Source organism: Vombatus ursinus, unplaced genomic scaffold, assembly GCF_900497805.2.
Source record: "Vombatus ursinus unplaced genomic scaffold, bare-nosed wombat genome assembly UNPS02014811.1, whole genome shotgun sequence".
Lineage (NCBI taxonomy): Eukaryota > Metazoa > Chordata > Mammalia > Diprotodontia > Vombatidae > Vombatus > Vombatus ursinus.
In genome coordinates this window covers 941,132-954,309 of record NW_020954589.1, presented here as the reverse complement: position 1 = coordinate 954,309, position 13,178 = coordinate 941,132, and the positions used below count along the sequence as shown (strand labels likewise).

At 33.9% G+C, this 13,178-nt stretch overlaps 1 protein-coding gene across 2 annotated transcripts in view; it reads left to right on the top strand.

The window, feature by feature from the left end:
* The window catches only part of LOC114053478 (kinesin-like protein KIF6), a 451,087-nt gene that overhangs the window by 92,770 nt on the left and 345,139 nt on the right, over positions 1-13,178 (top strand). For both annotated transcript variants that reach the window (XM_027876578.1, XM_027876577.1), the window contains exon 5: positions 7,483-7,592. In XM_027876578.1, the coding sequence (XP_027732379.1) occupies positions 7,483-7,592 (110 nt within the window). The remainder of the gene's footprint in view (positions 1-7,482; positions 7,593-13,178) is intronic.

Here is a 13,178-nt window from a genome sequence, read left to right as displayed (position 1 = left end):
AGACATTTGTGGTTTCTTCTTAACTAACATTAATAAATACTGATTCCTCCATTTGGCATCTAGGGCACTTCAAAATCTGTCTCTCTGCTACCTTTCTGGGCTTATTCAACATTGGTCCTAACATTCTATGATTCCATCCACCTTACTCACCATTCCCAATACATGGCATTCCATTTTTTGTCTTTGAGCCTTTGCCCAGCTTAGCCCTCCTACTTGGAATGACTCATTCCTTTTTGTTTTTATCTCTTAGAATCCCTGTCTTACAAAGCCCAATTCAACTACCACCTCCTAGAGGAGGTCCATCCTGATCCTACCAGATGCCAAAGCCTTTCCCTTCCAAGAAAAATTCTTTGAATTTATTTTGCATTTTTTTGTGTTTACTTTTCTGTGTATTTGTCATTCCTTCAATATACTATAACCTCTTTAAAGAGATTTATTTTCTTTGTATTCCCAGTGCTTAGCTTAGGGATTATCACATAGTAGGCATTTTAAATGCTTTAAAAACATTACTTTTAAGAGGCATTTATTCATGCTTTTTTAGATGAAAAAATAGAACATTGTTCTGTTGATTTGTTTACAAAAATTTCTCTAAAATGAATATTCCAGTAAAAATGCTTTTGTTGATCCCAGCTCATATAATGGTTACTCTAAAATGTGTGCATTGTAATCTGGAGAAGGGGAGGGAAAAGTTATACTAGTATATTATATTTAAGATTTTCACAACTCCATTTTCCTGACATAATTTCATTTCAGATGAAATGACATTTCATATCATCTCATCCCTTCCTACCTCAACTATCCCAACCAACCACCCTTTCTGGAAAAATTCACTTTAACTAAAAAAAAACACTTTCCAGAACAATAATATAAAAAGATTTATGAATTTGGAGGGGGAAATGGAAATATCTCATGTATCATATTTTTTCCTTTTACTATATTATATTCCAAATACTTTTTTCTCATTCCCAAATTCACTTTAGAGCTTCTAGTCATCAGTTCTGTTTTATTTCCAGGTCCTGTACAATGGAAATGTAATTTCTAAAAATGTATTTGTTGTGGCTTATATGCAGAAGCTTGACCTTTGACCAGTATGCTTGCCCATCCATGAATAGTCTGATAAACCCTACCCAAGGTCTGAGAAACATTTAGGACCCTTCAAAATCATTACAGCCATTAGCCTTGATTCACATAATTAAAATATCATAGAACCCCAAAATTGAGAAGAACTCTGGTAACACCATTCTCTCCCTTTTGTTTAAAGTAGTCCTGTATCTTAGCTATTCTGATATTCTTAGTAAAACCTAAAATAGTATTCACTTTTGAGGGGTTGGGTGGAGGGGAGGGGGGGGACTGTCATATGATAGTGTTGAATTATATTGATGTAGAAGTCCACTAAAATACCCTAGGTCTTTTTTTTTCTTCACAAATTGCTAACCAGACACGCCTCCCAATTCTGTACTTAGGAAATTGATGTTTAGATGTAAGCATAGAACTTTACATTAACCCATCTTAATTTTCATTTTATTAGATTCATCCTTTCATTTTGGCTTATTAAATTTTTTTGAATCTTTCATAGATTTAGAGTCAGCTGACCTCCCTTCATATCTCTGCTCAAATACCTACTAGCTGCATGATTATAATCAAATTACTGAACCTCTCAGAGCATGTTTGTTCATCTGTAAAACAGAGATAATACTTGCAGTAGTAGAGGCAACCTGGTGTAGTATTTAGGGTTCAATTTCCAATCACACACTGGCTGTGTGATCCTGGGGAAGTCACTTAACATCTCAGTGCCACAGATAGGACTTAAGACTATAAATTGTAGGAAAGTTTTTAGTCTCTATTTGTAGTTGGAATTTTCTCAAGGAGAGTTAACTATACCAGTGAAATCACAGGTCTGGACCAAAAAAAAAATTGTACTGCCACAATGTTGTGAGAAAAGGACTTTGCAAACTTTAAAGTGCTTTGTCATCATCATCAAAGTTATTATTCAAGTTGGGAAAATAACTTAAAGAGCACACATCCAACCTGAAATCCATCCCTATAAATGCGAGTGGTGAACATATTTTCAATGACTATGAAAGAAAAAAAATTGATTTAATTTGTTTTGGAAATTATTGCTCATTATTTTGAGTATTCTGAAGTTCAGTCTTATTTGGAAGAAAGAGAAAATTCAGTCTACAGGAAATAACATGTGGGTTATATTACAGTCTGGCAATTCGGAATATTGAGAGAAAAGTAATAAGAAAAGGTAGCTCACCACATAGGAAATACTAATGTTTCTTCAGTGTGCATTCCAGCAAAAATCCAGAAAATGAAAAAAGCTGGTGAAGCCATCATTTTCCTGAGACTTTACAGTTGTTCTTTTTAAAGATTTTTAGAAAAAAAAAAGAGAAGAGCTTTATTTGTTTACCTGAGACTAAAATAATACTAGACTATTCTTTTTTTACCTTTCTTTCCTCTTCTTCCCTTTTCCTCTTTTAGCATTGCCCTATTAAATTCCTCATCATGAGGTATAGGAAGAGGTCTCATCCTTGGGTTCTATCCTTTGAACCCTTCAGGGTAATATATGGTTAGGAGGAGAATTTTAAGAATTTTAATTGTAAGAGAGAGGAAGATATAGATATAGATCAATATATAGATGCACATACAGATATTATATCTTCTTCTCTTTTCCCTACTTTAGATAAGACCAAAACCTAAAGAGTTTTCTCAACTTTTATAGTCTCTCACTATCTATTGTTCAGTCAAGCTGTGGACTTTTTCCTAGATAAAGTTGTACCTGGTACTGAGTTTTACAACTTATGTGACCCAAAGAAAGCCATTTGACTTCTCTGATTTTCATTTTCTTTAATTGTAAAATGAAGACAACAACATTTGTACTATTTACCTTGGGGTTGTTCAGAGGAAAATGCTTTGTAAACCTTAAAGGAAAATATAAATTTGGATTATTATGATTATCATTGTCACATTATTTTTACTACTAAATTAAGTGTTGAAATGGGTCAAGCTGAAACTCTTATTTTCATCAAGTTAGAAGATCTTAAGGTCCTATCTGGTAGGGTTGAGCAGACACATTCACCAAGGATAGGAGTCTCTTTTTTGAGAAAATTTTCTTGGTGGAGTTGTAGTCACTCATTTCTGGCTTACATTAAGTACCACTACACGAACACTTCCTTAAACAAAAGTTACCACTGGAGCCTCCTTATTGTATAATAGAATCACAAAAAACTATAATTTCAGCCTTGCAAAGGAGCTCAGCAGCCACTAAGTTCAACTCATACCCCCAAAAGAACCTCCTCTCCAATATATCTGAGAATTGGGTACCTAGCCTCTACCTGAAGATCTTAAATGAAAGGGAACCTGCTACATCCAAAGGCAGACCATTCGGCTTTGGAAGAGCTTTGTTGGTTATCAAGTTTTTCATGATAACAAGCTTAAATTCGCCTTCTTGTGATTTCCATCCATTAATCCTTATTCTGCCCTCTAAGACCAAAAAGAATGAGTAAGAACAAGTCAAACACTTCTTCAACAGCCCTTCACATACTTGAAGACAACTATCATATTTCCCTTGTGTTTTCTCTTTTCCAGGCTAATAATGCCCAGTTCTTTGAATTTTTCTTCTTTTGGCATAGACTTAAAGCTTTTTACCACCTTGGCTGTCCTCTTGAAGACATTTTCCAAATTATGAATGTCCTTCCTAAACTGCAGCACCCAGAACTGAATACCGTAATCCAGCTGTAGTCTAAGCATGAAGACCGTTTTTTCATTACTCCTAACTGCAAGTGCCTCCCACCATTCCATCTTATTTTATTTATTTTATATACATTAGTTTAGATATATGTCTTTAGTAATAGAATATAAGCTCCTTGAGAGCAGGGGCATATTCAGGTTAATCTTTAAGTCTCAATGCCTAATAGTGTGCACAGAGTAGGTATTTAATAAGTACTTATTGGTTTTTGATTAACCAAGGCATCATAGAGTGGTTGTATCTTCTTGTTCCTGGTGGCTTTAACTGTTTTAATGCAACTCAACATCAGTGTGATGTTTTGACTTCTCAATCATACTATTGATTTCTATTGATCATTCAGTCCCCTAAATCCCCCAGTTCTTTTTTGGACACACTTCTTTCTAAACATTCCCATCTTGTACTTGTGAAATCATTTTTTTAACCCAGTGTAAGACTTTAAATTTATCCTCATTAAGTTTGACCTTACTAGATTCAGCCCAGGTCTGCAAAATAGAGACTTAACCATCAACCTCAGCTTTGTTGCATTCTTGTGTTCCTCATGAAAGTTGCCCCAGTTGGTCACTGATCATTTTGGTTTGATGAGTGATAGATTATCTACTTAGTCTTGATATTAGGTAGTATTTAAAATCATAGAATTTTAAATGTGGAAGGTAGTATTTAAAATCATAGAATTTTAAATGTGGAAGGGACCAAGTTGTTCTCTTTTCCTCATCAAATTGTTGTGTATTTACTTAACTGCAGATGTGTTCTAATCTGATAAGATGCAAGTTCATTGAAGGCAGGATCTCTTTTCTCTTTTTTCTTCATGTCCCTAGGACCTAACACAGTCCTTTCCATGTATCTATCACTCAATAAATGTTTGTTCAGTTAAATTAAATTTTCCCTCCCTTACTTCCTTTATTCAACAGTTGAGAAAACTAAGATTCAAATAGGTGAAGAGTTTTAACTAAAGTTATTCTGTTAATGAAAATAAAACTCAAGGTCTCCTAATTCCCAGGCCATTATTCTCTGCATTCTGTACACTCTGTACCCTATACCCTCTCTAAGTCTTCTCTCTTCAAGTCTTGTGAATAGCCTATCTAAGGCCATGGGCCACAAAGTTTAATCTGTTAATATTAGGGGGGAACTAGTCATAATATATTTCAAGAAGTTCATCTTTTTAAAAAAATTAACTTATTTATTTTTAGTTTTCAGCATTCACTTCCGTAAGATTTTGAGTTTTAAATTTTCTCTCCCTCCCTCTTCTCCCCCCTCCCCAAGATGTCATACAATCTGATATAGGCTCTACTTATACATTCATATTAAGCATATTTTCCCGTTAGTCATGATGCAAAGAACAATTAGAACTAATGGGAGGAACCACGAAAATGAAGCAATAAAACAAAACAACAAAGGAAAAGGAGAGCAAATAGCATCCTTCCATCTGCATTCAGGCTCCAAAATTCTTTCTCTGGATAGCATTTTCCATCATGAGTCTTTTGGAATTGTCACAGATCCTTGCATTTCTGAGAAGAGCTAAGTCTATCAAAGTTAGTCATCACACCATGTGATTTTTACTATGTACAATGTTCTCCTGATTCTGCTCACTTCACTCAGCATCAGTTCGTATAAGTTTTTCTGGGTTTTTCTGAAGTCCACTTGCTCATCATTTCTTATAGCACCATAGTATTCCATTATATTCATATACCACAGCTTGTTTAGCCATTCCACAATTGATGGACATCCCCTCGGTTTCCAGTTCTTGGCCACCACTAAAAGAGCTGATATAAATATTTTTGTACATATGGGTCCTTCCTTTTCCCATTTTTATGATCTCTTTGGGGTATATATCTAGAAGAGGTATTGCTGGGTCAAAGAGTATGCACAGTTTTATAGCCCTTTGAGCGTAGTTCAACTTAGTCCAAGAAATTCATCTTAAGCAAATTTACCAAGTTACTAGATATCTTCCATACATGGCCACTTGACACAGAAATATTCTGTTTTTATGAAGAACAAGAAAATGGCAAGGAGAAGGGGAGTAGACATGTTCAATAACTGAAGTAAAAGTAAGTTACTAGTTGAGGATCCTGCAGTGGTGGAAGTAAATAAAGTTTTTCATGTCTCTGTCACAAAAATAAATGGTTATTTCTATTTTCTGTAAGACCTGGCAATAGGACAAATCACATTGAGGTTGTTGTTGCATTAATACCAGTGTTTTTAATTTTCATTTATCATTTACTTATATTTTATTTATAATATTTTATCATATAAATAGTTTATGTATTACTTGTTATAAGTATTTATTTATTTATTCATCCTGTAATTTGTTTGTTTGTTTGTTTGTTTCTTACATTATCCTATTGGCCATGTCTTACAGAAAATAAAAATAACCATTTATTTTTGTGACAGAGGCATAAAAAACTTTATTTACATCTACCACTGCAGGATCCTAAACTAGTAACTTACTTTTGACCACTTCTGCCTCTTAGTTTTTATTTTTTTAATATCCATTTTAAAAAAAAAATTTTTTTGAGTTCCAAATTCTCTCCCTCCTTTCAATCCCTCCCACACCCATTGAAAAGGCAAACAATATAATATCCATTACACATATGAAGTCATGCAAAACATACTTCTATATTAACCATGTTACGAAAGAAAAAGCAAGGAAAATAAAGTGAAAAAGAAATATGCTTCAGTCTGTATTTAGTTCATCAGTTCTCTAGCTGGAAATAGATAGCAAGTTTCAGCGTGAGTCTTTTGGAACTGTCGTGGATCATTGAATGATCAAAGTAGTTAAGTCCTTCACAGCTGATCATCATTACAGTGTTGTTACTATATACAGTGTTCTTCTGGTTCTGCTCACTTTGCATCAGTTTATATAAGTCTTCCCAGTTTTTTTTTTCTGACACCATCCCCGTAAGCTTTCTTATAGCACCATAGTATTCCATCACAATTATATACTGCATCTTGTTCAGCCATTCACCAATTGATGGACATCCCCTCAATTTCCAATTCTTTGCCACCACAAAAAAGAGCTAATGCCAGTATTTTGGCATCAACATTAACCAAAGGTACTTTGCCTCTCTGTTATCAGTAACTAGAGGTCCTTGATTTGCCAAGCAAAATAGTCAAGTAGTTCTGATGAACTCAGTAGGCCATATTATGTTTGATCATTCAGTTAAGTACTAAATTTAGTTAAGTACTAAATCCCATGCCCTGAAGCATGCTTCTGTAATAAGCCATTGTAGGGCATCAGAGAATCCTAGATATCTGTAAGTAAAGCATGCATTTTAGAAAAGATGGAAGCTATTCTGCTACTAGAATTTTTGAATAAGAGTAATGATCTGTGTTTTTTTTAATCTTTCACAATGTGTAAGTTTATTTCTTTATAGTAACTTTTTAGTCTGGAAAGTGAAAAAATAGTATATTATACAGTTCTGCAGTTCAACTAAGTTGGCTCTTCCTAAGTGTATATTGACTTTTTATGTATGTATGGAACCAATAAAGAATAGACTAAAGTTGCTTGTAATCATGGGTGTTGGCCATTAAAAAAATCTTTATACATATGGTAACTGGCAACTTGAAAGTGTCACGAATTTAAAATGTAAACCATGCTGAGTGAGAGTGAGAGAAAGAGAGAGAGAGAGAGAGAATGCAAGGTAGTGAGGAAGCTACACTGATAAATTTGTCAATCTTCCTGAAAGTTGAATTGCTATTTATAGTCCTTTACATTTTTTTCCTTTTTCAATAAGGACAGCAGAAAAATGTATACAACCCATATTTCCTATTTGGAAATCTACAATGAATGTGGTTATGATCTGTTGGATCCAAGACATGAAGCCTCCAGTTTGGAAGATTTGCCGTGAGTAGCCAAACAACAAAGAATCAGAAAAAAAAAATTACTTTCAGATGTTCAGTTGTATGATTTTCTTTGAAACTTTATAAGTTTCTAGTTCCAAACTTAATTAACTAATACTAGTTAGCAGGGGGTTTTCAGTAATGGTAAATGGACAGTAGTTGTGAGAGGCTGAAATACTCAAAACTGATTTCTTGGGAAAAGCTCTTCTGGATTCCATTCAAGAGAGAAGAGCAAGATATATTTTCTGTTGAATGCTGACATGACAGTGTTTTTTTAAAGATGTTTCTGCAAGAAGCTTCTTTTCTAATTTTGACCTTTTTTCTCAACAAAGTATCCTGATTAGGAAGCTATAAAAAATATGAAAGAAAAGAGCCTTTGCCAAGTCTTTTCTAGAATTGAAAATCAGATGGTGGAATTTTTACTAATTATTGTACAAGTCTTATACACTGAAAGAGTAAATAAATGCATCAGATCTGCTTGAAGAATCTCAGTTTTGGAATAAGTTTACACATACACATATACATATAGACATAGACTCTTCAGTAACCTAATGTAGCATACACATACCACTTATTTTAGTTTGTGCACAAACCAGTTATATGTTCACTGTTAACATTGTCAAATTATTTTAATGTACTATTTTAATTTATCAAAAGAATCTGATCTATTGTAGTAGCCTTCCTTACTGAGTATTCCAAAACAATCTAAAAATATATACATGTATGTATATATATATACAAACATATAGTACATGTGTATATATGTTATATATAGCAATACTCTGTCAGTTACCACTTTCATTTTCTCATTCAGTGAGGAGGAATCAGAAAGAAAACTATATTATTCACACCATCTTCATAAATATGCTTTAAATAAGAAAAATAATATGATATAGGTGAAAAAAGGACTGTATTTGGAGACAGAATATTCTATTTTATTCTTGTCTCTACATATACCATGTGACCCTGATACAGTTGCTTACTTCTTTGAACCTCAATATATTCATCTATAAAAAATTGGTGTAGTAATATTTGCACTACCTGTCTCCCAGGGTGATTGTGAGGATCACATTGCCACACATCACTTTTTTTGTGGCTGTAAAGTGTTTTGTGTGTATGTGTGTGTATATACACACATACATTTATATGCATGTATGTGTGTGTGCATAATAGAATCTATCATAATGATCTTAAAAGGGAGAGGGGTGTTTTTAGGAGTAATGGGAAACAGTTTTGGCAAAGTCATCCCATTTGATGGAAAGTAGTGAATGTCAGGCTGTGATATTTGGACTTGATCCAATATGAAATAGGAAGTCATTGTAAGGCTTTTAAACAAAAGAGTGACATTCTGCAGCAATATTGAAAGAAATTTAATCTTTGTTTAAGATAGACTGTAGCAAAGAGGAACTGAAGGTAGGATGACTAGGTAGGCAGCTATTTCAAGAATCCAAATACAGGTTGATTGGTACTATCAGGTTGTCCTAATGGAAAAAAAAGTGGGGCGGATTCATCTAATAGATGCTACAGTGGAAAAATTAATATGACTTGCTGGCTGTTTGGCTAATAAAAGAGGGAAGAGGCAAAAATGAGCCAAAGAGTAAAAAAAAAAACTTTTTGGTTTTGGCCTTGGGGAACAGAGAGAATCATTGCACAATTGTTAGAAAAGAAGATATTTGCAAATTCATTGAGGGTGAGTTATTTGATTTTAGATATGTTACCTTCAAAGTGGTGGTGACCCATAAACACCTGAAAATGTGGGACTGAAGTTTGGATCTAGAGTGGAATCAGTTAACAAACATTTATTAGATATACATTTGAGTGTCATTAGTAAAGGGATGAGGAAACCATGAGAGTGGCTAAATTTTTTGAGGGTAGAAGAAGAGGACAATATTTTTAAGAACTGTTTTGTAGTTGTCCATAGTTAAAGAGTGAGATAAATGAGAGAAATCAATAACAGAGACAAAGATGGAAAAGTAGAAGAAAAACTAGGGGAATCTTTTGCCATAGAAATCAAAGGAGTCAAGGATTTCAAGAAAGAAAATGTTAGGCATGCTTTTAGAACTGTGATTCTTCATCTTGGGTCCAGATTCATATGGTCTATAATTTATTTTTTTTCTTTTCTTTGGGGGGCTAGGCAATGGGGTTAAATGACTTGCCCAGGGTCCCACAGCTAGTAAGTGTTATGTGTCTGAGGCTGGATTTGAACTCAGGTCCTCCTGAATCCAGGGCCAGTGCTCTATCCACTGTGCCACATAGCTGCCGCTGAGATGGTCTATAATTTAAAAGGGGAAAAAATACATCTTTATTTTCATTAACCTCTAAATGAAATTGAACATTTTACTTTGATTATTTAAAAACATAATTCTGAGAAGGGGTTCATAGGCTTCATCAGACTGCTAGAGCATCCCATGACATACACACAAAAATTAATAACCCCTACTGTAGAGGAAATTTAAACCAAAGTCCCTTTCAACTCAGATTCTATAATTCTGTGATTCTGCCTAATTAATTTTTATCAAATATAGCTGTATCAAATACTATTTATTGAATAAGGATGAGAAACAATCACTGTCTTTTGCTACAAAGAAGGACTATGGAGTATATTCATTTATTCAGCAGTCATTTATTAGGCACCTGCTGTATTCTAGGCAGGTAGTGTGAAATAGTGGAATGACAACTGCTCTCATCATCAGGAAAACCTGGGTTCAAGTCCGTTCTCTGTCATATAACCTCTCAGTGCCCCTAGGTAATTTTCTAAGATTCTAAATTGCAGAAATGGTGTCAATTTGCATTGGTGAAGAGAATTTCCTCAGCTGGAATTCACTATACTAATGAAATCACATGCCCAGTCCAAGGGAAAAATAAAAGCCAAGTACTGCGCTACATATATGAAGCCAAAAACTAATTAGTTCCTTCTTTCAAGGAATTTGCATTCTTTGGGGGAATTGAGAGGAGGAGGATATAGTATTAACATAGATAAATGAGTAGGAAGTATATGCAAAGTAATTTTTTTTTTAGAAGAGTGGGCACTAATAGCTGGGAGGATGGGACAGGCCTTGAGAGAAGTTAGGGATTTTACAAAGTGTGGGTCAGGAACAGGGCAAGGGGAAGGAGTGGAGGGGAAAGGAGACTATTCTAGCCATGGAGGATAATATGTGAAAAGGCTTCTTTGTATGCAAAAGAGGGAATTTTGTGTGGAGAGATCACGGGATAGAGAATGAGGAGTCCTGGGTTCTACTTCTGGTTGTGCCATTCATTGGCTATATGGCCTTGAGTGGGTCTCTTCACTTCTCTTGGACCTGATCTCTTTTGGATCAGGTGATTCCTTAGGCACCTTCAAGATCTCAAGTTGGTGGTTCTGTGATTAATGATTTCGAAGAGATCAGATGTTACTTTGGGCCTTGCCTATCTTCTACTTCAAGAACGTATATAAAGATGAGGGAGTTTGTTAGATACATTCTGGATGGATTTATGGTAAATTCCCTCCCATAGGAGGGAATGGGGTAGGGTTTAGGGGAAAGATATTGAGTTCCATTTTGGATTGAGTTTATCTTATTCTTGGTTTGATAACTTTCTGGGCATAGTTACAAATTGCTTTCCATGGCTAGACCAGTTCATAGCTTCACCAATAGTGTACTAACATGACCTTTTTTCCCATAGCCCATCCAACATATATAATTTTTCTTTTTTGTTATCCTTTAGGTGCTATATAAATGCTAGCTGCTATTATTGTTGATGTCCTTGCCATTGTCATTGTTGTCATTTTTATTAGTTTCTTATGTATCTTGGATATGAGATCTTTATTAGAGAAACTCATTGCCAGTCTGATGGGTATGATGTGGAACATCAAAGTTGCTTTAATTTGCATTTCTCTAATTATTAGTGATTTAGAACATTCTTTTATATGATTGTTGATAGCTTGGATTGATTCATTTGCAAACTTCCTGTCCATATCCTTTGATATGGATATCTATTTCCCTATTTGGGATAACTCTTAGTCTTAGAGATTTGAATCAGGTGGCACAGAAGATGGACTATTGAACCTGAAATCAGTACAACCTGAGTCCAAATTCAGACTTAGACTCTTACTAGCTTTGTGACCTTGGACAAGTCACCTAACCTCTGTTTGCCTCAGTTTACTTATCTCTAAAATAGGGATGATAGTAGTACCTGCCTCCCATGGTTGTGGTGAGGATCAAACAAGATAATATTTGTAAAGCTCTTAACATAATAACTAACATGTCATAAGCACTTTCTAAATACTGGCTATTATTATTGTCGTTATTACCATCATCATCCTCATTAATAGCTTCTTATATATCTTGGATATGAGTTCTTTATCAGAAAAACTTGTTGAAATATTGTTTTTTTTCATTTCCCTATTTCCCTTCTAATCTTTACATTGATTTTATTTGTGCAAAACTTTTAAATTTTATGAAATCAAAATTGTCCATTTTATTTTGTATGATCCTGTTACTTGTTTAGTTAAGAGCTCTTCCTGTATTCATAGATCAGAAAGATAATTCTTCCTTGCTCCTGTAATTTGCTTATGATATAATTTTTAATATTTAGGTCACATATTTACTTAAAGCTTATCTTGGTATTTGATGTTGGGCTAAATCTAAGTTATGCCAGACAGCAATCCAATTTTTCCATTAGTTTTCATCAAATAGTCCTTCCTCCAATCACTAGGAACTTTGAATTTATCAAACATCTTCCTACTACTCTATTTGTTTGCTTCTGTACATTGTGTACCTAATCTGTTCCAGTGATCGACCTCTTTTTTTTTTTTAACCAGTACCAAATTGTTTTAATGATTACTGCTTTGTAGTAAAATTTGAGATCTGGTACTGATAGACTTCCTTTCTCATTTGTTTTTCATTATTACACTTGAGATTCTTGACCTTTTGCACCTCCGTATGAATTTCACTTTTTTTTTTCTAGCTCTATAAAATATTCTTTTGGGAATTTGAATGGTATAACACTCAACAAGTAAATTAATGTAGGCAGTATTGTCATATTTTTTTAAATACTGGCTTAATCTACCTATCAACAATTAATGTGCCTCCAATTATTTAGGATTTGTCTTTATTTCTTCAAAGAGTGTTTTGTAGTCAATTTTATATAGTCCCTGGGTGAATTTTGGAAGACACCCTCCCAAGTAGTTTATATCTTCAGTAGTTATTTTTAATGGAATTTCTCTTTCTGGCTCTTTTTACTGGATTTTGTTGATTCTATTTAGGAGTGTTGAATATTTGTGTGGATTTATCTTGTATCCTGCAGCTTTGCTGAGGTTATTATTTCAAATAATGTTTAATGATTCTCTAGGTTTCTCTAAGTATACCATTATATCATCTGCAAAAAAAAATGGTAATTTTTTTCTATATTTATTTCTTCAATTTCTTTTTCTTGTCTTATTGCTCTAGTTAATAGCTATAGCACTATGTTAAATAATAGTGGTAATAAGAGGTATCCTGGCTTTATATCAGATCTTATTGGTAAATCCTCTAACTTTTCTCTTTCATATAATGTTTGACCTTGGAATTTTCATAATTACTCTTGACTATATTAAGGAAATGTCCTTTTATTC